Source organism: Hyla sarda, chromosome 6 (genome assembly GCF_029499605.1).
Source record: "Hyla sarda isolate aHylSar1 chromosome 6, aHylSar1.hap1, whole genome shotgun sequence".
Classification (NCBI taxonomy): Eukaryota; Metazoa; Chordata; class Amphibia; order Anura; family Hylidae; genus Hyla; species Hyla sarda.
The window spans coordinates 34,909,148-34,936,792 of NC_079194.1; the positions used below are offsets into that span (position 1 = coordinate 34,909,148).

General features: G+C 37.4%; 1 protein-coding gene across 3 annotated transcripts in view; it reads left to right on the forward strand.

Annotated features, from left to right (window-relative positions):
- The window catches only part of NR5A2 (nuclear receptor subfamily 5 group A member 2), a 164,708-nt gene that overhangs the window by 40,475 nt on the left and 96,588 nt on the right, over positions 1–27,645 (forward strand). For all 3 annotated transcript variants that reach the window (XM_056523481.1, XM_056523480.1, XM_056523482.1), the window contains exons 2-4: positions 1–109; positions 1,735–1,876; positions 15,000–15,646. The exon at positions 1–109 is cut by the window's left edge and continues 10 nt beyond it. In XM_056523481.1, coding sequence (XP_056379456.1) covers positions 1–109; positions 1,735–1,876; positions 15,000–15,646 — 898 coding nt within the window. The remainder of the gene's footprint in view (positions 110–1,734; positions 1,877–14,999; positions 15,647–27,645) is intronic.

A 27,645-nucleotide genomic window follows, 5' to 3' on the forward strand; every position in this document is an offset into this window, starting at 1 on the left:
TAAGATGATGGGCTACTCGTATGATGACGACTTGGAGGAGCTGTGTCCGGTCTGCGGGGACAAGGTCTCTGGATATCATTATGGACTGCTGACCTGTGAGAGTTGCAAGGTGCGGAGTTAGGAATACTCTTATTTTTATCCAATTATTGCTGCATTCCTTCCTTTTTCTTCTCTAGTAGCATCTTACTGCCCCTTCTTTTCTAAATGTTTATAACTTTTCCTTTTTTTTTTTTTAATCATTTTGTTTTGGAAGAACGTACGGGCGTGACAAGTATTAATGCGTTGCACGAAGGGATAGAAATAGATGGAAAGTGAACAAAAATGGAAACATTTATTCACTCATGTTCAGCTACAATGTTTCAATCCAACTTTCAACAATATATATATATATATATATATATTTCTAAATAGTATTGTGTTCCATAGCTACGTTCTTACTAATGTCGAAAGGGGATAGAAATTAGATAGAAAGATAGATATGAAAACAGTAACTACATTATACATTATCATTCTTCCAATGCTTTATTTTAATATCCTGTTACTAAACTTTCTGGCTTGGAATGAAGGTATAATGTTATCTGTAAAACTACTTTTAGTCTGGGGCAGTGAGGCAAGTTTTAAAATAAGGAATAATAAAACAAAGTAACATTTAACATCTTCCTGCAGACTTGTTTGGTGCAGTAAATAAGTTATAAGCAACCTATTTACTGATACATTTAGCTATAAGCAACCTATTAACTAATACAGTTAGTTATAAGCAACCTATTTACTAATACAGTTAGTTATAAGCAACCTGTTTACTAATACATTTAGCTATAAGCAACCTGTTTACTAATATAGTTAGTTATAAGCAACCTATTTACTAATACAGTTAGTTATAAGCAACCTATTTACTAATACAGTTAGTTATAAGCAACCTATTTACTAATACATTTAGCTATAAGCAACCTGTTTACTAATAAAGTTAGTTATAAGCAACCTATGTACTGATACAGTTATCTATAGGCAACCTATTTACTGATACACTTAGTTATAAGCAACCTATTTACTAATACAGTTAGTTATAAGCAACCTGTTTACTAATACAGTTAGTTATAAGCAACCTATTTACTAATACATTTAGCTATAAGCAACCTGTTTACTAATAAAGTTAGTTATAAGCAACCTATGTACTGATACAGTTATCTATAGGCAACCTATTTACTGATACACTTAGTTATAAGCAACCTATTTACTAATACAGTTAGTTATAAGCAACCTGTTTACTAATACAGTTAGTTATAAGCAACCTATTTACTAATACATTTAGCTATAAGCAACCTGTTTACTAATAAAGTTAGTTATAAGCAACCTATGTACTGATACAGTTATCTATAGGCAACCTATTTACTGATACACTTAGTTATAAGCAACCTATTTACTAATACAGTTAGTTATAAGCAACCTGTTTACTAATACAGTTAGTTATAAGCAACCTATTTACTAATACATTTAGCTATAAGCAACCTGTTTACTAATAAAGTTAGTTATAAGCAACCTATTTACTGATACACTTAGTTATAAGCAATCTATCTACTGATACAGTTAGCTATAAGCAATCTATTTACTGATACGGTTTTAGCTGTTGAACTGTTCCGTACACCAAGTTGTTCCGTCCTGTAGTAAAGGAAGGGATCCATCAGCCTACATGTGTACGTTTGCTGATTATTCTATTTTTCTCCCCGTATTCTCCAGGGTTTTTTCAAGCGGACGGTTCAGAACAATAAAAGATACACATGTATTGAAAATCAGACCTGTCAGATTGACAAGACCCAGAGGAAGCGATGTCCTTACTGCAGGTTTCAGAAGTGTTTGAGTGTGGGGATGAAATTAGAAGGTAAGATAAAAATGGACGGGATCTGAGGAGGCGTATGAAGCCAGAAAAAAAACAAGAAAAACTAATATTTGTATTTAATGGATAAATAGAAAATGAATGTATAGCTATGTAGATATATAGATAGACATAGCATAGGTAGATAGATATGTAGTAAATAGATAGATAATATATGTGAGATAGAAAGAAATATGAGATAGATAGATATATAGATAGATAGATATGAGATAGATAGATAGATTGACATGAGATAGATAGATAAATATGAGGTAGATAGATAGATATGAGATAGATAGATATGAGGTAGATAGATAGATATGAGATAGATAGATATGAGATTGATAGATATAAGATAGATAGATATGAGATAGATAGATAGATGGATATTAGATAGATAGATAGATAGATATGAGATAGATAGATAGATAGATATTAGATAGCTGAATAGATATGAGATAGATAGGTATGAGATAGATATTAGATAGATAGATATGAGATAGATATTAGATAGATAGATATGAGATAGATAGATAAATATGAGATAGATAGATAGAAAGAAAGATAGATATGAGATATGTAGATATGAGATAGATTATATATATGAGATAGATAGATAGATAGATATGAGATAGATAGATAGTTAGATAGATATGAGATAGATATTAGATAGATAGATAGATAGATAGATATGAGATAGATAGATATGAGATAGATAGATAGATAAGAGATAGATAGATAGATAAACATGAGATAGATAAATATGAGATAGATATGAGATAGATAAATATGAGATAGATAGATAGATATGAGATAGATAAATATGAGATAGATATGAGATAGATAGAGAGATGGATATGAGATAGATGATAAATTATGTTAAGATTTTTGTTTTGTGTTGATAAAATATTTTTCATAAATTCAGTATTAATAGTGATTGTATCATTTGTTGATAATCATTTGTACATAAGATGATACTTTGCTCCTGAGTTTCCCCTATACCGCTCTGATCAAGTAGATGAGATTTCTCACTAGACGTCTATAAGGAGACATATACATAAAGGACCGATCACAGAAATCATCCCATATAGTCCCAGTACTGAGAACAGTTGTCCAGTAACATCTTCATCACGCTCATACGATTGTTTAATTTGTACCAAAAAAGTTATCCGAATTGCTTTGGCCCCATTAAAAAAATAAAAATAAACATTGGTTGTTTGTTACTTCAGAATATACAGTAGTGGTGAGATACATATTTAAAGCCACGGTACAGATTGGGATTGCGAGCACATATCACGGTTGGATGGGTGCAGTGTTGACGGCCACTCACTTAACTCTGCACGTGGTGAAAGATACTCACAGATGTGGTGCAGTCGTTGTCCTAACCGGCGTTACGATAGTGTTTAAGTAAGACAAGCTGCCTGTTTGTATAATACGGAGAGCCCTGAGTGTGGTTAATGTAACCAGACTGTGAAACTACAATGTTACTGCGCTCGGCCAGCTTCAGTCCTGAGGTTTGCAGTTATAGTTCTAGATCTCTACAAAATCCCCAAATTGGAATTGATAATGAATGCAAACTAGTATAGCAGAACATCTCCCTCCATGAGTCACTAACTATTCCAAAAAGTTTATATATATATATATATATATATATATATGTATATTGTGGAAAGTAAACTTAAAAGTTGCAATAAAAGTTAATAAGAAAAAAAATGTAGCAAAAAAGAATAGAAAAAAGTTTGTCCTTTTTCGTTCTGCTTTATCCTTTGGGTTTTGGATGCTGACATGATGTCTATTGTATTCATTACAATGTATACAATGTACATTTGTATGAATGATGTTGCACGATCAATATGAGATAACACACATATGTCACATTGTAAAATAACGGGTTTGCTATACATAAAGCAGTGGTTTCCAAATATTGCGTCTCCAGCTGTTGCAAAACTACAACTCCCAGCATGTCCGGACAGCCAAAGGCTGTCCGGGCATGCTGGGAGTTGTAGTTTTGCAACAGCTGGAGACACACTGTTTGGAAGACACTGACATAAAGTCTCAGTAGAGATGTGCAATTGGACTTTTAACTTACAATAATAATAAAATACTCATAATAATAATAATGATACTCATAATCATAATAATAATAATACTACTAATAATAATGATAATAATAATGATACTCATAATAATAATTATAATAAAAATAATGATACTTTTTATTGTTATTATTTTTAATAATTAGAGATGAGCGAATTTACAGTAAATTCGATTCGTCACGAACTTCTCGGCTCGGCAGTTGATGCCTTTTCCTGCATAAATTAGTTCAGGTGGATACAGTCCTAGGAGACTCTTTCCTAGGACTGTATCCACCTTTTCCAGCCCACCGGAGCACCTGAAAGCTGAACTAATTTATGCAGGATAAGTCATCAACTGCCGAGCCGAGAAGTTCGTGACGAATCGAATTTACTGTAAATTCGCTCATCTCTATTAATAATAATATTAAAATAAAGGTAAAATCATTACTGTATCAATTTAGCAACATAACCATCCAGAGGCTTTTACAATGTATATGCAAAGTCTACATTAAGTTGACTTTTATTATTTGGGGTAATTAGTTTAGCTAATCTTAAGTTCATTTTTAAGTATTTGATTCCTGAAGTTAGGTACATTGTAATTTTGTGTAGGTGCCACAACTCATTTTGATCCATAGAATAAAGATTTAAAATGTACGTCATCAACGTATCCCCCCAATCGTCTTATGTACGTCATAAGCTTTGACCCCACAGGGGACACGGTGACTGTGATTTAAGAAATTCCAATCCCATCCCTTTAACCCCTTAATTAGTGATTAGAAATTATGTATTTAAATTTTGTTTTTAAAAAATATTTCAAATTCATTACCCCCATTCAATAACATATACAATACGGATAAGGAAACCAGCATAAAAATATTAAAATCATAATTGCTTTTAATGCATCCTGTCATTACAAAAATACAAAGCTAAACATCAACTTACAGTGATGCAAATATAATGTATAACTTGTCCCACAAAAGCAATGAGGTAAGTGGCTATGTAAGAATTAGTAGAATGGAAATGGACAAACAAAGAAAAACTTCCTCCTGTTCTGAAAGGAAATATCCAGGATTACAAAAGAAACATACCTGCTTTTTTTTTTCTAGAAACAGCGCCACTTATGTCCTCAGGTTGTGTGTGGTATTGCAGCTCAGTTCTATTGGAGTGAATGGAGCCGGGTTGCAATACCACACACAACCTGGGGACAGGTGTGGCACTGTTTTAAATTAAAGCTACTATGTTTTTTTTTATTATTAGATAAAAAATTTTAAGGGATTATACTCTCCCACCCGATCTGACATCAGGCATGTAGAGATGCCGCAGCATGTTGTGCAGGACAGTGGCCAAGTCAACCATATGATGCCCAGCGAGTATAATACATGATATCTGTTGGGCAATGGGTGATTGTATCTGCAATTGCCCCACCCAGTGTGCAAGGCCATGTCTCCATGCTCGATGTCAGATTGGGTGGGAGAGTTCATCTTTGCTAGCCCCTTTAAGAAGAAAAGGTTTTTATTTTTCATTGCCCTACACAATCCTGTTAAAGGGGTACTCCGCCGGAAAGCATTTTTTTTTTTTAATCAACTGGTGCCAGAAAGTTAAACAAATTTGTATATGACTTCTATTAAAAAAATCTTAATCCTTCCAGTACTTACCAGCTGCTGTAAGCAGGAAGTTCTTTTCTTTTTGAATTTTCTTTCTGTCTGACCACAGTGCTCTCTGCTGACACCTCTGTCCGTCTCAGGAACTGTCCAGAGCAGGATAGGTTTGCTATGGGGTTTGGCTCCTACTCTGGACAGTTCCTGATATGGACAGAGGTGTCAGCAGAGAGCACTGTGGTCAGACTGAAAAGAACTACACAACTTCTTCTGGAGCATACAGCAGCTGATAAGTACTGGAAGGATTAAGATTTTTAAATAGAAGTAATTTGCAAATCTGTTTAACTTTCTTGCGCCAGTTGATTTAAAAATAAAAAATAATTTTTTTTCCAGTGGAGTGCCCCTTTAAAATCAAAACTGACTCTGCCTTAAAAGGGTTAAATTGAGGGCAGCTCTGTGCTGGAATAACATTGATCATATAGTTAGCAGATGCACAGTAAGTCTCTGTGTGTAGGGAACAAAACACTATAAACATTACAGAAACAGTCAACAAGCAGGTTAGCTAATATTATAGATTGTATCCGTTTTTGCTGTGCGGAAGCTCCATAGGCAGATTCCGTCATATATGATAGAAAGAACAGAGCACCAGGCAGCACTATACTTTCTGTCAAAACAAGTAGAACCAAAACAGAACCCGACAGACCCCATTAGAAGTCAGGGGAATCCGTCGTGGGTCAGTGGGGTCAGTGAGTGTGCGGGATGTGTCACTCTGTCATTTTCGGTTTTCTTCTTCTGTGACGAAACAGAAAGTGAGAAGAGGTGAACAGAGGCTTCATTATGTATTTACCTCATTATATATTAAATCAGAAGTGTTTTATTTAATTATATATTTATTTATTTATTTATTTAATATAATTTGCAGTTGATCGTAAACAAAACATAAATAAATAATATATTTATATATAAAAGTAGAAGTTACATTTCATTTCTTTTTCTTTTAACTCTTGAATTTAGATAGAAAAATACTGTTAAGAATAATAATAATAATTTTATTTATATAGCGCCAACAGATTCCGCAGCACTTTACAATTTTGGGGTACAAATAAAGACAAGTATCAGACGCGCTGCGGAATCTGTAGGCGCTATATAAATAAAATAAATAAATAAATAACAATATTACACACTAACTATTCAAACTGGAGGAGTGAGGGCCCTGCTTGTGAGAGCTTAAAGCGGTATCCCAGGAAAAAAAAACTTATTTTTTATATCAACTGGCTCCAGAAAGTTAATCAGATTTGTAAATTACTTCTATAAAAAAAAATCTTAATCCTTTCAATAATTATCAGCTGCTGAAGTTGAGTTGTTGTTTCCTGTCTGGCAACAGTGCTCTCTGCTGACATCTCTGCTTGTCTCGGGAACTGCGCAGAGTAGAAGAGGTTTGCTATGGGGGATTTGCTTCTAAACTGGGCAGTTTCCAAGACACGTGTCATCAGAGAGCACTTAGACAGAAAAGAACAACTCAACTTCATCAGCTCATAAGTACTGAAAGGATTAAGATTTTTTTAATAGAAGTAATTTACAAATCTGTTCAACTTTCTGGAGCCAGTTGATATATATATATATATATATATATATATATATAAATAAAATGTTTTTTCCTGGATAACCCCTTTAATGTAGCTGACAACAAAATATGTATCTCTACATAGTATTGTACATACATATTTGGAATATTCATGTCTACATATTCCAAGATACAATCCCTGGGAGTTCATAATAAAACAGGCTCCATTGGGGTATTAGTGCACAGACCAATAGCCATATAGGAACGGCAGAACTCTTATACATAATAAAGTACTAAATAGTGAGCAATTTAATACAAGATGCAGGTCTGCTTGCTAAGGCTGGGTTCACATATATCAGTCGTCCGGCACAGTTTCCCTCCGGCGTGCACCGGAGGGAAACTGATGCTAGAACTGATCCCATTCATTTGAATGGGACAGTTCACAATCATCCAGCGTCTCAATTTTGACGCCGGATGGTTGGACATGCTGGAGGGCACTGGACAGGGGAACGCAGCTTGCTGCATTCCCCTGTCTGTTGCCCAGAAACAATGGACGCCGCATGCCATACAACTGATGACAAGTTGTCATCAGTTGTGGCATCAGTTGCGTCGAGATTTAGGCTGAGTTCACCTATGCCGGATGCCGGACATATGTGAACCCAGCCTTACAGTTCTCATGCGGCAACAGGAAAGTGTGTAGAAAATCTAAAAAATGAATAAAAAATAAAATAATAATAAAAATTATACATATATATATATATATATATATATATATATATATATATGTATATATATATCCATCTATCTATCTATATATATAGAAAAATAGAAGCAGCACACCACAGTGTGCTGCTTCTATTTTTCTATACATTGAGGAACCAGTGGACCAAGGTTCAGAATATGCGGGCACCCCGATTTCTTTTTTTCTACATATTCCTGGAGGTGCTGTTTTTATTGGATATCTATCTATCTATCTATCTATATATATATATATATATATATATATATATACACTAGAAGGGCAATGTATCACTCCCTTTGCCAGTTCAGAGTGGCAAAATTGTACTTGTGCATAAAATATTGTACAAACTCCTACTTTGCGCAAAAATTTTGCACAAAAAAAAAACTAAAGTTAGCACAATTTTTTTTTAATAAATTCCCCCTATATTCTGAAAAGCTATGGACACCTTTGAATGTATTTTGTTTTAAATTGCATTTTACTTATGATGTTGTAAAAATATTTTCTAAAAGGTCTTTATTAAAATGTTTTGCTTAGTTTCTCTTCTATTGCCTGTATGTTGTCATGTAGCACAGGCTGCTCAATCCCTTTTACATTAAAATCCTTTGGAGCAGCTGTTCAGTGGCTTGGTCTCCAGCTCTATGCTCTCCTCTCCTGAACTGGTTATCAAGGCTGATTTAGGGTATAACATTGCCCTGGTCATAAATCAGCTTAGAACAGTGTTTCCCAAACAGCGTGCCTCCAGCTGTCGCAAAGCTACAACTCCCAGTATGCCCGGACAGCCGAAGGCTGTCCGGGCATGCTGGAAGTTGTAGTTTTGCAACAGCTGGAGGCACCCTTTTTGGGAATTGCTGGCTTAGAATATCATTTAGGGGAGAAGAGATAAAGGCCTGAGACCAAACCGTCAAGCAGCATGTCTGTCAGGATTTACTCCGAATGACACGGATGAGCAGCAACATGCAGGCTGCAGAAGAGAAACTAAGCGAAAATATTTTTTTTTCTTTATTAAAATGTATGAAAACATATTTTACATTATAGTAAGTACAAAGCAATTATAAAAATGCATTCAGATGTGTCCATAGCCTTTAAAGGGGTATTCCAGGAAAAAACTTTTTTTTTAATATCAACTGGCTCCAGAAAGTTAAACAGATTTGTAAATGACGTCTATTAAGAAATCGTAATCCTTTCAATAATTATCAGCTGCTGAAGTTGAGTTTTTGTTTTTTGTCCGGCAACAGTGCTCTCTGCTGACATCTCTGCTTGTCTCGGGAACTGCACAGAGTAGAAGAGGTTTGCTATGGGGATTTGCTTCTAAACTGGGCGTTTCCCGAGACACGTGTCATCAGAGAGCACTTAGACAGAAAAGAACAACTCAACTTCATCAGCTCATAAGTACTGAAAGGATTAAGATTTTTTAACAGAAGTAATTTACAAATCTGTTTAACTTTCTGGAGCCAGTTGATATATATAAAAAAAAATTTTTTTCCTGGATAACCCCTTTAATATAATAGCTGATGGTTATGTAGCCAATGTTAGTCCGGGGTGGAGCTTCTCTTCAGTCTTGTTATAATGAATTACATTTTAGAATGTAATGAATTCCTGAACTTCTCGCACCTGAGAAAACATACGGATCAATTTTTGGCTCCCAAGTGTTTTCCTTGTTTCATTTCTGCATCTTCTTATTTTTATTCCTTCATTCATCCGTCGGACGAGAAATTGTAGATAGAAATTGGAGGGATAAACATGACAGTGATACTCGCCTCTCTGTTAGCTAAATAGGGGAAAAGCTAAGTTTACTTAATATACTGCAAAACTATAATGTAAAAAGAGATCTAGACAAACATTTTTAGATTCTATAAGGTAAAAAACATCTAGACTTCCAAAAAATGGTAAAAAAAAAAAAAATCTAGACTAAACATTTTAAATACTATAATGTAAAAAACATCTAGACTTAAAAAAAATTGTAAAAAAACAAAAATCTAGACTAAAAATGTTAGATACTATAAAGTAACAAACATCTAGATTTCAAAAAAATGGTAAAAAAAAATATAGACTAAAAATTTTAGATACTATAAAGTAAAAAACATCTAGACTTCAAAAAAATTGTAAAAAAAAATCTAGACTAAAAATGTTATATACTATAATGTAAGAAACATCTAAACTTAAAAAAAAATGGTATAGTTTACCTATTAAAGTCTATGAATAAAGGCAAGTAACATAACAATGTGCTCAGTGTTCTTCTACATTTAGCTATGTACAGGTGCTTTCACACATAATGTTTTTTTTTTTTGTTATATAAAAACATCAATGCAGTTTTTCAATGTATTTTTTGGAGCCAAACCTAGGAGCATTATGCAGAAATCAGAGGCATACGGCCTTCCTTTATATTTCCCATTCTAGCTGGATTCACTTTGGCAAAAACATAAATAAATAAAAAAATTCTAATAATAATGATAATATTAATAATAATAATAAAAATAAAAATAAAAAATAAAAAAAGAATGGAGCTGCAGCTTTTCTTTTTGTTTGGTTAAAAAAAATTTTTTAAATGTGTTGTAGGTAGAGTGTTTTATATTGCTTTATTGACTCCTAGCTAGCATCCGAGTCCGACCATAGCATTTTTTATTTTAAGTCAAAGCTAAAATACATAGTAACCTCAGGCACATAGTTTGCGCTGGCTCCCCATCCACTTATCCTTATTCATTCCCTCAAATTTTGTACTATATTTTTTTAATGTTGGAGCTATAGGCCACTTTCAGGCCATGTTCACACGCCGAAAAATTTTAAGTTTAATGATAAAACTGAAAAAAATGCCAAAACCATAAAAATGCTTTTTTTTTTTTTTTGTCGGTTCAGGCCCAATAAACATGCGATTTTATGTGTGGTTGATTTTACTGTGCAGGGTCTTAGACTGGGTTCACACCAGCCAAGTGTGGACATATTTTTATGTCTAGATACATAAGTAAATGAACATATATATATATATATATATATATATATATATCTTATGGCCGCATGTCCCAGTCCAGCCACTGGTCTAATGACCTGAACAAACAGCTGGTCAGTCATATTACTGACACAGAAATGTATCCTTAATATCCTAGTGTGAATCCAGCCTTAGGGTGCGTTCACACATGCGTATTTTCTGTTGCAGATCTGCTGCAGATTTGCTTCAGCAGATTTTGTTGCCCATTGAAGTCAATGGGCAGCAAAATCTGCAGCAGCAAATCTGCAGCAAAAATACGCACGTGTTTTTTTGCGGGTTTTCCGCTGCGTATTTGAAAGTGGGCGGGCTCTTCTCGGCTGTCCGCAGCAGATTTTCTGCGGCGGAATGTACACTGCGGAAAATCCGCCGTCAGTAGGGACTGTGGCGAATTTTCCACAGTCCGCTTATTTACAAGGATGCAAAAAATCCAACTGTATTTCCCATAGACTTCCAATAGACGTACATAGAGCACACTTATTTTGCAAAGACGGGCACAAATTTTCGGTGAATTCATGGACACATTTTTTTTTTAAACTAAAATGTGTGTGAACACAGCCTAACACTTATGTTGGTATTTTGATCATTGTTTTGCATCAATATTTGTAAACAATATGGTCGAAAAACTCCCAGCATGCCCAGACAGCCTGTTGTAAAGCTACAACTCCCAGCATGCTCAGAGAGCTTGATGCAAAAATACAACTCCCAGCGTGCCCAAACAGTCTGTTGCAAAACTACAACTCCCAGCAAGCCCAAACAGCCTGTTGCAAAACTACAACTCCCAGCAAGCCCAAACAGCCTGTTGCAAAACTACAACTCCCAGCAAGCCCAAACAGCCTGTTGCAAAACTACAACTCCCAGCATGCCCAAACAGCCTGTTGCAAAACTACAACTCCCAGCATGCCCATACAGCCTGTTGCAAAACTACAACTCCCAGCATGCCCAAACAGTCTGTTGCAAAACTACAACTCCCAGCATGCCCAAACAGCCTGTTGCAAAACCACAACTCCCAGCATGCCCAAACTGCCTGTTGCAAAACTACAACTCCCAGTATGCCCAAACAGCCTGTTGCAAAACTACAACTCCCAGCATGCCCAAACAGCCTGTTGCAAAACTACAACTCCCAGCATGCCCGGACAGCCTGTTGCAAAACTACAATTCCCAGCATGCCCGAACAGCCTGTTGCAAAACTACAACTCCCAGCATGCCCAAACAGCCTGTTGCAAAACTACAACTCCCAGCATGCCCATACAGCCTGTTGCAAAACTACAACTCCCAGCATGCCCAAACAGTCTGTTGCAAAACTACAACTCCCAGCAAGCCCAAACAGCCTGTTGCAAAACCACAACTCCCAGCATGCCCAAACAGCCTGTTGCAAAACTACAACTCCCAGTATGCCCAAACAGCCTGTTGCAAAACTACAACTCCCAGCATGCCCAAACAGCCTGTTGCAAAACTACAACTCCCAGCATGCCCGGACAGCCTGTTGCAAAACTACAATTCCCAGCATGCCCGAACAGCCTGTTGCAAAACTACAACTCCCAGCATGCCCGGACAGCCTGTTGCAAAACTACAATTCCCAGCATGCCCGGACAGCCTGTTGCAAAACTACAATTCCCAGCATGCCCGGACAGCCTTCGGCTGTCTGGGCATGCTGGGAGTTGTAGTTTTGCAACATGCAGAGGCATCCTGGCTGGCAAAACACTGCTTTAAACCTTTATACCATTGATGACGGCAATTCGTGTGGCAAGAGCAGGTTTAGAAAGAAAAGAAGAAAAGGTCGCTCAGGTCGAGCAAAACCACAAATAACATTTTCTGATTATCACCCTGCAACCGATCCGTTCATTTGGGACGTCAAACTTTTTTTCTTTTTCTTTTTGCACTTAAAAATTTAAGAAGGAAAAAAAAGGACACTTTTATGGGTTTCCAGATGTGGAGAGTAAAGTCTTTCTTATAGAAAGGCTGAAAAAGAAAAATAAACGTGGCAGACAGGGGGAAATGTGAGAGTGCCCTGCTTTTTTTTTTCCCCCAAAAAAATTTTTTTGTTTAAATCTCTGTGTCTAATTATTGAAAGAATTTTGGATTTAAAAAAAGCACATATTTAAAGCCAAAAACAGATAAATACAAAAATGAATATATATATATATATATATATATATATATATATATATATATATATAAATATATATATATATATATATATATATATATATATATATGAATATATATTCAGTTTTGTATTTATTTGTTTTTGGCTTTAATTATGTTCTTTTTTTTTAATCCAAAATTCTTTCAATAATATAATAATAATAATAAAAAATGTATACATTTTTTCTCAATATATATATATATATATATATATATATATATATATATTGAGAAAAAAAATTATAAATTTTTTAATTATTATTATAAATTAGCTTTTTTCTTTAAACATATTTATTTTTTATTTCAAAATTGGAAAAAAATATATAAAAAAAAATGTAAATTAAAAATAGGTAATAAAAACAAAAAAACAAAAACAAAAAAATATATATATTTATTTATTACAATTCTACATTTATTGAGTAAATTGTGTAAAGTGCAAGAATTTGGGGGATTTTGCATCTCTCTATATGGCGTGGGGATATGACATACCTGTATACTGTACTTTTTTTTTTTTTGTGCTGCCGTCTGTCATAAGTCACTCTCCTTGTAATGGCACCACGTAGTGTACTTTACTAATAGCCGCCTATTAAACCTAAATTACAGCCTATAAATTACTGAGATTCATTAATTGCAGAAGTCTTTATACGAGACGCGTAGCCGAGATCTCCATGCATTTTTAATGGCGGTGTAATCGCTCCTTTGCATAAGAGCCAGTGGCCAAGGTAGGCGCAGTCAGTGTCACCCGCTATCCCATTAAACTTGCACCACAATGAAACGCACCGCTGTGACAAACCCCATTAAAATCCCCCCCCTGGCTGCGGCTGAACCACATTTCTTCTTAATTATTCCTAAAAAAAAACAAAAAACCTGAAGACTTTTTGCTTTTTCAGAAGCTTTATCGTGAAAAATAAAATCAAATTTTCCTTTCTGCTTTAACAAAAAGTAACAAGCTGACACCATTAGGTTATTAGGTGGGTGTCCTGGTATGAAAGAGGCAGCGACACAAAGGAGAAAGCTACCGAAAAATGCATCGATAGGAAAATGTTTTATTAACAATATAATATAGAAATATATATATATATATATATGTATTATATTGTTAAAACATTTATATATATATATATATATATATATATATATATATATCATGTATAGAATGCAGTTATGACGTTATATACTATACAAGCATTATTGATGTTTACATTTTTTTTTTTATTACCTGCACAATGATGTGTTCAAATTTTGGTTGCTGTTATTGTTTGTTTAAATCAGTTTACAAAGAGGGGTTAAAATTTAAAGGGGTTATCCAGGAACAAACTTATTTTTTTTATATATATATATATATATATCAACTGGCTCCAGAAAGATAAACAGATTTGTAAATTACTTCTATTAAAAAATCTTAATCCTTTCAGTACTTATGAGCTGCTTAAGTTGAGTTGTTCTTTTCTGTCTAAGTGCTCTCTGATGACACGTGTCTTGAGAACCACCCAGTTTAGAAGCAAATCCCCCCCCCCATAGACTTGCATTGAGGGGACGTGACCGTGACATCACAAGGGGGCGTGGCCAACCCTCGCAGCATGAAAACAGCGTTATGAACATTAAGTTCTGAACACTGTCCGGTGAAGTACCCCTTTAATACAGTCACATTTTTGCTGACATATTATGGCCACTAGTCCAGGCCCTTTAAATGATAGAACTCTTTAATGTTGTGAATTTGAGACCATTTTACACTCACATGGAACTGGCCAAATGGATATTGGGGCCTTCCAAATCTTCTCCATCAATTGTCGGGGAATAGAAGAATGGGCACATTGGATTAGTTTTCAGTAGAGAAGTCTGCCAAAAGAGCTGTTGATTGAATGAACATTTGTCCGACAGCTCTTGAAGGTTATTGATACCTTTAGGTCACTTTCAGACAAGCACAATATGGACCTGTGTTCATATTAGGCTCGTCGGAGGCTGATCTTAAAGTATTGGAAATATTATTAAATTCTAACTTGCATTTTCTTTATCTTACAGCGGTGAGGGCTGACCGAATGCGCGGAGGGAGGAACAAATTTGGGCCAATGTACAAACGGGACCGCGCTCTCAAACAACAGAAAAAAGCTTTAATCCGAGCCAATGGACTCAAACTAGAAGCCATGAGTCAAGTCATCCAAGCCATTCCCACAGACTTGACCATTTCTTCGGCTATCCAAAATATCCACTCGGCATCCAAGGGTCTACCTCTCAGCCATGCCGCCCTTCCTCCCACAGACTATGACAGAAGCCCCTTTGTGACGTCACCCATCAGCATGGCCATGCCCCCTCACGGCAGCCTACAAGGTTACCAGGCCTATGGCCATTTCCCCAGCCGCGCTATCAAATCGGAGTACCCGGACCCTTATACAAGTTCTCCAGAGTCTATCATGGGATACTCTTACATGGACAGCTATCAGTCCAGCTCCCCTTCCAATATCCCGCACCTTATAGTGGAACTCTTGAAATGTGAGCCCGACGAGCCCCAAGTCCAAAGCAAGATAATGTCCTATTTACAGCAGGAGCAGGCCAACAGGAGCAAACACGATAAACTCAACACCTTTGGACTCATGTGCAAAATGGCCGATCAGACATTGTTTTCTATTGTTGAATGGGCGAGGAGTAGCATATTCTTCAGAGAGTTAAAGGTAAGACTCTTCTATACATACTACCACTTCTTCTGGCTGATAAGTTGAATTTTTATTCCTATATCTCTAAAGTTTGGATAGTCGCTACTCAACAGAATGGTCTTTTAACCTTAAGTAGATCAAAAAGTGCAAATCGACTGTAATCTATAGGGACACCTGGTCAGTTTCCCTGCTGCACCACCACAGGGGAAATCAGGTATTACACATTGTTCATTCACATCAATGGGTTGTCTGTGTAATGCTGGAACAAGTCAGGTCCACCAGAGCAAGAAATTCACTTTGCAACCACTATCCAACCTGGACAAGTGAGAAGGATCCTGAAAAGTGGACCTAATGGACCTAAGTTATTGTGGTTTTCCCCAGTGGCTTCTCCCCACCTCACCGGCCTTAACCATGAGTCCTAGGGTGTTCCCCAGTGGCTTCTCCCCACCCCACCGGCCTTAACCATGAGTCATTGTTGTGTTCCCCAGTGGCTTTTCCCCACCCCACCGGCCTTAACCAATAGTCATTGTTGCGTTCCCCAGTGGCTTTTCTCCACCCCACCGACCTTAACCATTAGTCATTGTGGTGTTCCCCAGTGGCTTCTCCCCACCCCACCAACCTTAACCATGAGTTTTTGGGGTGTTCCCCAATGCTTCTCCCCACTCTACTGGCCTTAATTGATAGACCTCTCCTTGTTTTGTTATAGGGATGGATCAATTTGTCAAGGCCGGTGGAAAGGCAAAAGCCCCAAGGGCTCATGATTTAGGCCAGTGGTCTCCAAACTGTGGCCCTCAAGTTGTTGCAAACCTACAACTTCCAGCATGGCCGGACAGCCGTTGGCTGTCCGGGCATGCTGAAAGTTGAAGGTTAGCAACAGCTTGAGTTCCACAGTTTGGAGACCACTGATTTAGGCCACATTAAAGTAAATAATATAAGTACCCGAAGTATTGGAAGAACCACTTGAGTCACTAGCAGAGCAGAAACTCCTCACAGTTATCTTTTGCAGTAGTTATCGGGTACATTGGCTGTGGTTACGGGGTGAGAGACAGGGCGTTTGCCGACATGAAGTACATCAAAGAGTTCAATTGATTCCCTTTTTCAGTAATTGCTATATTTGCACATGGCACGGTCTCGTAGAGTTCACTCACCGGAGTTATTGAAAAAGACTCACGGCTGACCCATAGGGTCAGGATTTTCCAGCGTCGGTGCTGAAAGGATGTTTAATTATTTAGGCTAACAAGTCACATATAATTAGGGAGCGTGAAGTATCTCAGTTTTTTTTTTTTTTTCGTGTTATAAAAGCAGGAAACCGTCTTTAACCGTCTTGATGAAAGAGACTTACGGGTCTGTTCTTTCAATTACTGATCGCAGACCCAGCGGTGGGCCTTTTGTACGGGCCACTGAATCGTACAACCTCCCCGCCAAGTTGTAAAAAAAAAAAAAATCCTGTAATCACTTTCCAGCTCCTTGTCATGGACATTAAAGGGCTGAAGATTGCGATAGGCAAAGTAACTTATTTCTACGCATACGTAACCTGTCTTTACGAAGTCTCACTATGTAGAGAAGGACCATGTGACTCCTGTCATCTCTACAATGACTGCAGTCATCTCTTTCCTATTGACCCCCCCCCCCCCTCACCACCCGACTAGTGATGGTTAAAGAGTGTTATCCACCATAAGGTGATTTTAGTACTTACCTGCCAGACAGTAATGGACATGCTTAGGAAGGATCTCTGATTGTCTTGGTGCTAAATGGCTATGCTGTGAGTCCACCATAACGCTGCTGCTATTTTTTTTTCTGTGAAATGGCTATTTCCTACTGGAGTTCCTTCCTCCAAATACAAGTCCCAGGATCCCTTGTTTGTAAGTGTAAGGTCACTATTCTCCCTCCCACAAATCAGCCACCCCACCCATTGAAGCACACCTGGGACAAATCTTATGGAGAATAATCTCCCCCCCCCCCCAGCGGTCGCTCCATCAATTGAAGCACTGCCATGCTCCCTTTCAACACCTGACTAGTGATATAATGTCTCAGGCCACACTGCAACCTGGGACAACCTGAGACAATCATTTTGTATGCTGCCAAAAAAAGATCACATATGAATTGCGAGACCAGCCATTAAACACAGGTACAGACACTATGTTATGAAGTACACTAACTTTACAGCCCCTGTAGCATAGTCAAATTTAAAAAAAATCAAACATCCCCCTTTAAAGAGCATTGAGTTCCTCCACATTCCTGTTAAAAGAAAGATCCACAGGGCTATGAGGGCTATCTTTATGGGTCTGTACATTTGTGAACCCAATAGGAAGTCATGCATTCATATATGTGTTTCCAGTTGTGTTTAGTGACATGTGGTAACTATGTGTCACAGAGCAGGTGGACAGTCACTCTACAGAATGGTTGTGGGTGAAAAGACCAAACCGAAATGTAAAATGAAAATGACTCTATATTGTACAGAAGAAGTTTGTGTGTGCGTGGGGGTGGGGGAGGGATGGGGTTAAATTATTTAGATCAGGGATCCTTAACCTGTGGCTCTCAAAGATACAACATTCAGCGTCAACCTTTGACTCTTAACAAATGGACATCCTCAGGTTGTAAACATTGACTTCAGCCGGCCATACATTTTAGACAGTGGTCAAGTCCTTGGAAAAAAGTGTGGGAACTCACCCAAGATTTCCACTGAAAGGCAGGACTGCTGCTAATGGAACTGGGTATTCCTGCTGTGGAAAAAGTGCAGGAACTCCATTCCCATGCGTTCCTGCTGGACCTGAGCCATACCTTTTAGATACTTGTTGGCCAAACATTCATACAGCAGACTAAAAGGTTAATTCTTTGATACCCCCCCCCCCCATAAATATGGATGATCAATCGGGAAGCGTGCATATACTTGGACTGGCCAGCTATTGGTGGTGGTTTATGTCCCCAAAAACAAAGGGCTTGGGGATGTAAAAAGCCAAAATGAACAACTGTTCTCTCCCCCAACACCCTCCATCAGAGAAGAGCAGGAGGCCACGATACACATTAGATTGTCAGCCAATCCTGCTGAAATTGGTGGGTTTGGACAACATTGTTGTAAATTATATATAGTGAAATATTTTTTTTTAAATAATAATGCCAAGCTGGCCGTACATATTAGCTAAATTTCGGCCAAACCATTCGATTTCATTGGGACCTGCCAATCACCTTATGTTTATGGGGATGTCCTGACCTTTACCTGATAGCAGAAATTGGTGCAAATAAGAAACAGGGTGCTGGATTCCATCATTCTTGATCCCTTTGCTTTCAATAGAGACAAGCCACGTCCTGAGGTGTCTGGCAGCTACTTACTCCCCATTTAGAACACAAACATACTTGGCCAATGCAGATTTATGGGGAATTTGTTAAAAATAGCTGTAGAGCGAGCCAAGTATGTATGGGGGGGGGATGGGGGTGTCAGGAGAAATGACTGTCGATCAACAGTTAACTATGGCCAGCTTAAATGGGCACTGTGAGATATAAAAACTTTTGATATGTTGTAAAGCATGTATAACCAATAGGTTTTGCAATTGCTTTTATTAGAGAATTTTCAGTATTTCATACTGAAACAGGCAGTCAAACAACTGCCCCCCCCCCCACCTGCCTTCTTGGACACATACTAGTCCTGCTGTGTCCATGAGTCATTACCTATGTCATGGACACACTTCCTTGATTGGCAGCTGTGAGCGCAGGGAAAAATCCTCCCACTGTCAGCTTGTGTCCGGCTACTATCAGTGAGGACAAGCTGGGAGTTGTAGTTTTGCTAATGCTAGGGGAGATGTGAGCAGACAGCATACTGAGGGAGGGGGCGGAGACCTGCACAGTGTGGCCACACCCCCTCCCTTTGAGAGGAATTCAGACTAGTGAGCTAAATTAAAAGTGTAATAAAAAAATAAATAAAGGTGCTAGGCACATAAAAATTAGATGTACATGGTCAGGATTAGGTACTGAATGATATATGTAAAAAAAAGTTTTTTTGTTGGATCTGATGGGTGCGCTTTAAAGGGTTAGTCCAGTGTTGAAAAACTTATCCCCTATCCTAAGGATAGGGGATAAGTTTGAGATCGCGCGGGGTCCGACCGCTGGGGCCCCCTGCGAACTCTCTGTACGGGGCCCCGGCTCTCCGCCCAGATAGCAGGTGTCGACCCCCGCACGAAGCGGCGGCCGACACGCCCCCTCAATACATCGCTATGGCAGAGCCAGGGATTACCGAAGGCAGCGCTTCTGCTCTGCCATAGAGTTGTATTGAGGGGGCGTGTCGGCCGCCGCCTCTTGCGGAAGTCGACACGCCCCCTTCCCGCGGGCTGTCAGGGCTCCGTACAGGAGATCGCAGGGGGCCCCAGCGGTCGGACCCCCCGCAATCTGCAACTTATCCCCTATCCTTAAGATAGGGGATAAGTTGTTCACCACTGAGTCATCACTGGACTACTCCTTTAAGGCACAGGAGCTAATTTGAATATTATTTTCCCATGGTGCTTTTCCTAGGAATACCTCTCCATACAACCCCCCTGGTCTCTTTAATGAGATGAGAATCAGTTAACTTTTACCCCTAGGTAATTTTTTGATAAAACACAATTGGTCATCTTCATCTATGGAAATGTAAAATACAACTTGGTTGACTTGGGGCCAACCTTGTTTGCAGAATAAAGTTTCCTAACGAGTGTGTCTCCAGCTGTTGCAAAACGACAACTCCCAGCATGCCCGGACAGCCAAAGGCTGTCCGGGCATACTGGGAGTTGTAGTTTTGCAACAGCTGGAGGCAAACTTGATGGGAAACACTGCCCGAGAGTTTTTTCCTCTTCTGTGGCAAAACTACAACTCCCAGCATGCCTGGACACTCTTCTGCTGTTCAGTCATGCTGGGAGTTGTAGTATTGCAACAGCTAGAGGCACACTGGTTGGGAAACACTGCCCTTCTGTATACTGGAGAAGGACTCATCTGGACCAGTGTTTCCCAACCAGAGTGCCACCAGCTGTTGCCAAACAAAATGATAAATAACTAGATAGATATGAGATAGATAGATAGATAGATAGATATGAGATAGATAGAGATATGAGATAGATAGAGATATGAGATAGATAGATAGATAGATATATATGAGATAGATGGATATGAGATAGATAGATATGGGATAGATATGAGATAGATAGATATGAGATAGATAGATATGAGATAGATAGATAGATATGAGATAGATAGATAGATATGAGATAGATAGATATGAGATAGATAGATAGATATGAGATAGATAGATATGAGATAGATAGATAGATATGAGATAGATGGATATGAGATAGATAGATAGATATGGGATAGATATGAGATAGATAGATATGAGATAGATAGATATGAGATAGATAGATAGATATGAGATAGATAGATATGAGATAGATAGATAGATATGAGATAGATAGATAGATATGAGATAGATAGATAGATAGATATGAGATAGATGGATATGAGATAGATAGATAGATATGGGATAGATATGAGATAGATAGATATGAGATAGATAGATAGATATGAGATAGATATATATGAGATAGATAGATAGATAGATATGGGATAGATAGATATGAGATAGATAGATATGAGATAGATAGATATGAGATAGATAGATAGATATGGGATAGATAGATATGAGATAGATAGATATGAGATAGATAGATATGAGATAGATAGATAGATAGATATGAGATAGAAAGATAGATGCTAGATATATGCTAGATAGATAGATAGATATGAGATAGATAGATAGATAGATAGATATGAGATAGATAGATATGAGATAGAAAGATAGATGTGAGATAGATAGATGCTAGATAGATAGATATGAGATAGATATGAGATAGATAGATAGATAGATATGAGATAGATAGATAGATATGAGATAGATAGATAGATATGAGATAGATATGAAATAGATAGATAGATAGATATGAGATAGATAGATAGATATGAGATAGATAGATAGATATGAGATAGATATGAAATAGATAGATAGATAGATATGAGATAGATAGATAGATATGAGATAGATAGATAGATATGAGATAGATATGAAATAGATAGATAGATAGATATGAGATAGATAGATAGATATGAGATAGATAGATAGATATGAAATAGATAGATAGATAGATATGAGACAGATAGGTAGATAGATAGATATAAGATAGATATACGATAAATAGATAGATAGATGATATGAGAAAGATAGGAGTTGTAGTTTTGCAACAGCTAAAGGCACCCTGGTTAGAACACAGTGCATTATGGAGATATGTTCCTTTAAAGAACAGTAACCTGCTGTGAATTCTCTATCTGATTGAACTGTATTGTGTTTATGGTTCGGCACATCCCTCGGAATAAACCATTCCGCACTATTTAAAACCATTTTTTTTTATTTTTTTACCTTTAAATAAACCCAGAAGAGGATCTGGATTTGCCTCATAAACAGAGGAAATATCATGAATAAAGTGTTCACCCCCCAGCTCCTCTTTATATTTAGCACTTCCAGTAATATGAGCCAAGTAGGAACAAAAGGAGGGATAAATATAGAAGTGGGAGAATAGATAGCCGTGAATATTCTTCACATAGTGTTTCCATATCGCAGGGGGCGTTCAAAGGGGCAAAGGGTTATTTTTAAGGATTTCTACTGTAACAATGGGTGTTTACTACGCCGTCTGCACACGTGATAGTGACCGCTCCTCCTCATGTGCACCTATGGGATCTATCTGGACGCAGGCAAAATTTACTAATCCTTTGTTATTCTTAGACAGCGTTAACTTAAAGGGGTACTCCAGAGAATTGTTTTTTTTTCTTCATATCAACTGGTGCCAGAAAGTTATACAGATTTGTAAATTACTTCTATATAAAAATCTTAATCCTTCCAGCACTTATCAGCTGCTGTATGCTCCAGAGGAAGTTGTGTGGTTCTTTTCAGTCTGACCACAGTGCTCTCTGCTGCCACCTCTGTCCGTGTCAGGAACTTGTCCAGAGCAGGAACAAATCCCCATAACAAACCAATCCGGCTCCAGACAGTTCCTGACACGAACAGAGGTGTCAGCAGAGAGCACTGTGGTCAGACTGGAAAGAACTACACAACTTCCTCTGTAGCATACAGCAGCTGATAAGTACTGGAAGGATTGAGATTTTTAAATATAAGTAATTTACAAATCTGCATAACTTTTGTAAAAAAAAAAATATATATATATATATATTTTTTTTTTTTCCTCCAGAATACCTATTTAAGGCTGGGTTCACACCACGTTTTTGCAATCCAGTTCCCGTGTCACGTTTTTTTTTAAGGAAACGTATCGCTAAAAACCGTACTAAACCGTATACAACTGTATATGCCAGATTCCGGTTAAAAACCGTATTCTAATAAAAAACGGATATACGGTTGCATACGGTTTTACTCTAAAAACACTCCCAGATAGAAGATTCTAGAAGCTGGTGGAACTTTCGGAGCCAACTGCGCATGTGCAGATTCGTCAACCGTATTGTGAAAACCGGATGTAACCGTAAGTGTATCCGGTAGAATACGGTTCTCATAGACCACCATTATGTAAAAAACGGATACGGTTTAAATACGGTTTTTCAAACGGACTTCAAGCCATAGTAGACTACGGTTAGAAGTACGGGAAATTAAACGCTTTTAACCGTAACAGATACAAAACGTATGCAACAGCAGGATACGGTTAACATACGCTTTGCAATACAAAGTCAATGAGTACGGTTTGCAATACGGTTCCATACGGTTTTGACGCTCAAACCGTATACGGGAACTGTATTGCAAAAACGTGGTGTGAACCCACCCTAATCCAGACCAGTGTTCCCCAGCCTATGCTTGGAAAGCCTTTGTTGTTTTTTATGCATTTTTGTTTTATGTTTTTCTTAATACATGCTTTTATATGCATCCTTTGTGTTGTTGTTTAAAAAACAATGTACTTTTCTTTTTTTTGTATACATACTTTTTATTTATTTTTTTTTATTTTTTTTTTTAGTTGTTTTTATGTGCTTGGATTCTTTTACACAATCTTACAGATACATTTCTTTTACAATGAAAATACACTGTGTGAACCTAGCCTAATGGGGGGCCAAAATAAAATAAAAAATTGGGCAAACGTGCACACCAGGACCTTTCCTGGCGCATACGGTAAAACATGCTCGGCGAACACGGTGTGAAATATGTTTTTCTTCCGAATTTTCATATCACTGGTAGAGATGAGCGAACTTACAGTAAATTCGATTCGTCACGAACTTCTCGGCTCGGCAGTTGATGACTTATCCTGCATAAATTAGTTCAGCTTTCAGGTGCTCCCGTTTGCTGGAAAAGGTGGATACAGTCCTAGGTGACTCTTTCCTAGGACTGTATCCACCTTTTCCTGCCCACCGGAGCACCGGAAAGCTGAACTAATTTATGCAGGATAAGTCATCAACTGCCGAGCAGAGAAGTTCGTGACGAATCGAATTTACTGTAAGTTCGCTCATCTCTAATCACTGGCAACAGGGTCTTGAAAGCTGCGCAACATTTTGGGAGTCTCAAAGAACTCTCTGGCTTCTTGTCTCTGGTCCTATGTTGGGTATTTGTAATATTTTCCAGTTGTTATTGCTTTTATACTATTATTATGTGTCATCCAGTAATACGAACAACTGCACTATGTGCACTGTGCTGCGCGGGCTGAACATAGGACTTGATGTATTTTCCTAGTCCAACTCCCAGCAGCCTTTGGTATTAGTATTTTTATACCGCGGTTTATCCCCTATGTTTTTTTCATTACAAGTCATGTGATTCTTTTATCATGTGACTAAAGGATTTCTAATGAAGATTTAGAAGGTGGGGGAGGGGGGGACTTAAAAAAGCCAACATATATGCACGCATGGCGTTTCTTTATACCAGTGGTCTTCAACGTGCGGACCTCCAGATGTTGCAAAACTACAACTCCCAGCATGCCCGGACAGCCAACGGCTGTCCGGGCATGCTGGGAGTTGTAGTTTTGCAACATCTGGAGGTCCGCACATTGAAGACCACTACTTTATACCTACAATGTCATACCTGGAGCAATAATGAGGTTGTGTTTCCACTATTTTTATGTTTTTTTGCTGTTTCTTTTTTTTTTTTAATGTTTGGAAAGAGGTACGAAAAGAAAAAAGAGCCAAATTACTTTTTTTTTTGGGCCAAAAACTGTATGGGCAATATATTATCTGGGAGTCAATAGGGAAAATCCCAGATGCCAAACCCAATTGGCGATTTTTCCTTTGGCGTTTTTTCACTCAGCATGGAGTTTTTTTTTTTAGGGAATCTTTGCCGAAAAAAAAAATAAAAATTAAAAACACCAAGAAAAATGCAATGTGGGTTTCACATTAACATTCCCCCCCCCCCCAATTCTCCAATAGAAATCCTTGAGTCACATGATGAAAGAATCACATGACTTATCATGCAAGGAAACAAAAATGCCAAAGGATAAAAGGCCAACACTAGAACTCACTATTTTTGGAAAATAAAAAATAAAATAAAAAATTGTAGAAAATTTCGGGGCTTTTTGTGGAATTTTTTATTTTTTTTTGGTAAAAAATAAATAAATAAATAAGTTGTATGAAACATGGACTACAAAATACTGTCCTGTCAGTTTGTTGTAGGTCAAAAATAAATAAATAAAAAAAAAAGAAATCAATATTGTAGTGTTTTAGTGCATTTTTTTTTTAAAGCCTAAGTGGATGGAGCAGGATGATGGGAAAGTGCATTAGTTGTCTATGGGCCCGGTGGCAGATATTTTTGCAGGGGCCAGATTGGGGAGCGCTGCATGAGGTGTTCTCCCATCCAGTGTCCTGATGTTATAGGGGTCAGAAGTGGCCAATTATGAGCATGCTCATTTTCATACAAAAAGTTTTTTTTTTTTTTTTTTTTTAAAGTAGTAAAATAAAGCAAAACCTATATAATCTGGGTATCGTTGTAATAGTGGGCACCCACAGAATATACAGAACGTGTCATATTAGCCATGAAGTGCAGGGCGTACAAACGAAAACCCTCAAAGTGTCTTTATTTTTTCAATCCTGCCCTTCCTCCCACAAATATATATATATATATATATATATATATATATATATATATATATATATATTTTTTTTTTTTTGCTCTACTGTAGATTTTGGGCTAAAACGAGTGATGTTATTACAAAATATAATTGGTGGCGTAAACAAGAAGCCCCGGGTCTGTAGGTGGGAAATTGAAAAAGTTATGGCTATTAAAGTCGAGGAGGAAAAAAAACGAAAATGTAACAATGAAAAATTGTGGCGTCCTCAAGGGGTTGGGCCGCCATCATACACTGCAGTTTTTGAGCCAAAACTAAAAGTATTTCAGCAGGAAGGAGAGGTATAAGTTCTTTCTATATGTATGTATGTATATATATATATATATATATATATATATATATCACCCATTTTTTTCTATAGTTTTGGCTTAAAGGGGTACTCCGCTGGAAATCATTTTTTTTGTTTCTTTGTTTAAATCAACTGGTGCCAGAAAGTTAAACAGATTTGCAAATTACTTATATTAAAAAATCTTAATCCTTCCAGTACTTTTCAGCTGCTGTATGCTCCACAGGAAGTTCTTTTTTTTTATTTTTTATTTCCTTTCTGTCCGACCACAGTACTCTCTGCTGACACCTCTGTCCATGTCAGGAACTGACCGGAGCAGGAGAAAATCCCCAGAGCAAACCTCTCCTGCTCTGGACAGTTCCTGACATGGACAGAGGTGTCAGCAGAGAGCACTGTGGTCGGACAGAAAGGAAATTCAAAAAGAAAATAACTTCCTCTGTAGTATACAGCAGCTGATAAGTACTGGAAGGATTAAGATTTTTTAATAGAAGTAATTTTCAAATCTGTTTAACTTTTTTTCATCAGTTGATTTAAAAAAATATATGTTTTCCAGTGGAGTACCCCTTTAAAAACTGAAGCGGTAGGGTAAAAAAAAAAAATCGTATGGAGCCTTATAAACCTTATGCAACAATTACCCGTATATACTGATCGGACAGTGTGTATTACATAGAGATACTTTGTTGGATACAATGACTTAGGCGCACGCCAAAAATTCTCAAGTTTTTTTTTCCCCTCCCCTAATTCTCTCCTGGTAAAGCAGCCGTCAGTCTGGCGGATTAGTAACCAGGCGTAGAAACGAGAAAAAAAAAACCCGGAGTTAAATTGTTTTCACAGAGATGACATTGATTTTATTCATTAATAATTCATTAAACAATGGAAAACAATCTGAACAATTGTTGAGGCTGACGCTTTGAACATGTGCTGCTTCCATTTTCCCCGGTGACATCTGTTATTACATTGTAACGCTGATGGGCCGGCACGGAACACATTGTGCGCTGTATCCTGGTCTCATTTCTCATTGTAACCCTCAATGTCTCCGCTCCAGTCACCGCAAGGTAACATTGGTTATTCTCACGAATGTGTTACCGGGATAATATACCTCTGCATGAGTGTCCTCCGGATGGAATGAGCTTTTCTCTCTTCATGTCAGTGTTTACCAACCTGGGTGCCTCCAGCTGTTGCAAAACTACAACTCCCAGCATGCCCAGACAGCCAAAGGCATGCTGGGAGTTGTAGTTTTGCAACAGCTGGAAGCACCCAGGTTGGGAAACACAGATATCAGCAAACAAGGGAACGTTATCCTCAGATACACAGGTGTCTATATAGAAGTTCCCATATCTATCTATCTATCTATCTTATATCTATCTATCTCATATCTATCTATCTATCTATCTATCTATCTCATATCTATCTATCTATCTATCTATCTATCTATCTATCTTATATCTATCTATCTCATATCTATCTATCTCATATCTATCTATCTATCTATCTATCTTATATCTATCTATCTATCTATCTATCTATCTCATATCTATCTATCTATCTATCTATCTATCTATCTCATATCCATCTATCTCATATCTATCTATCTCATATCTATCTATCTATCTATCTAT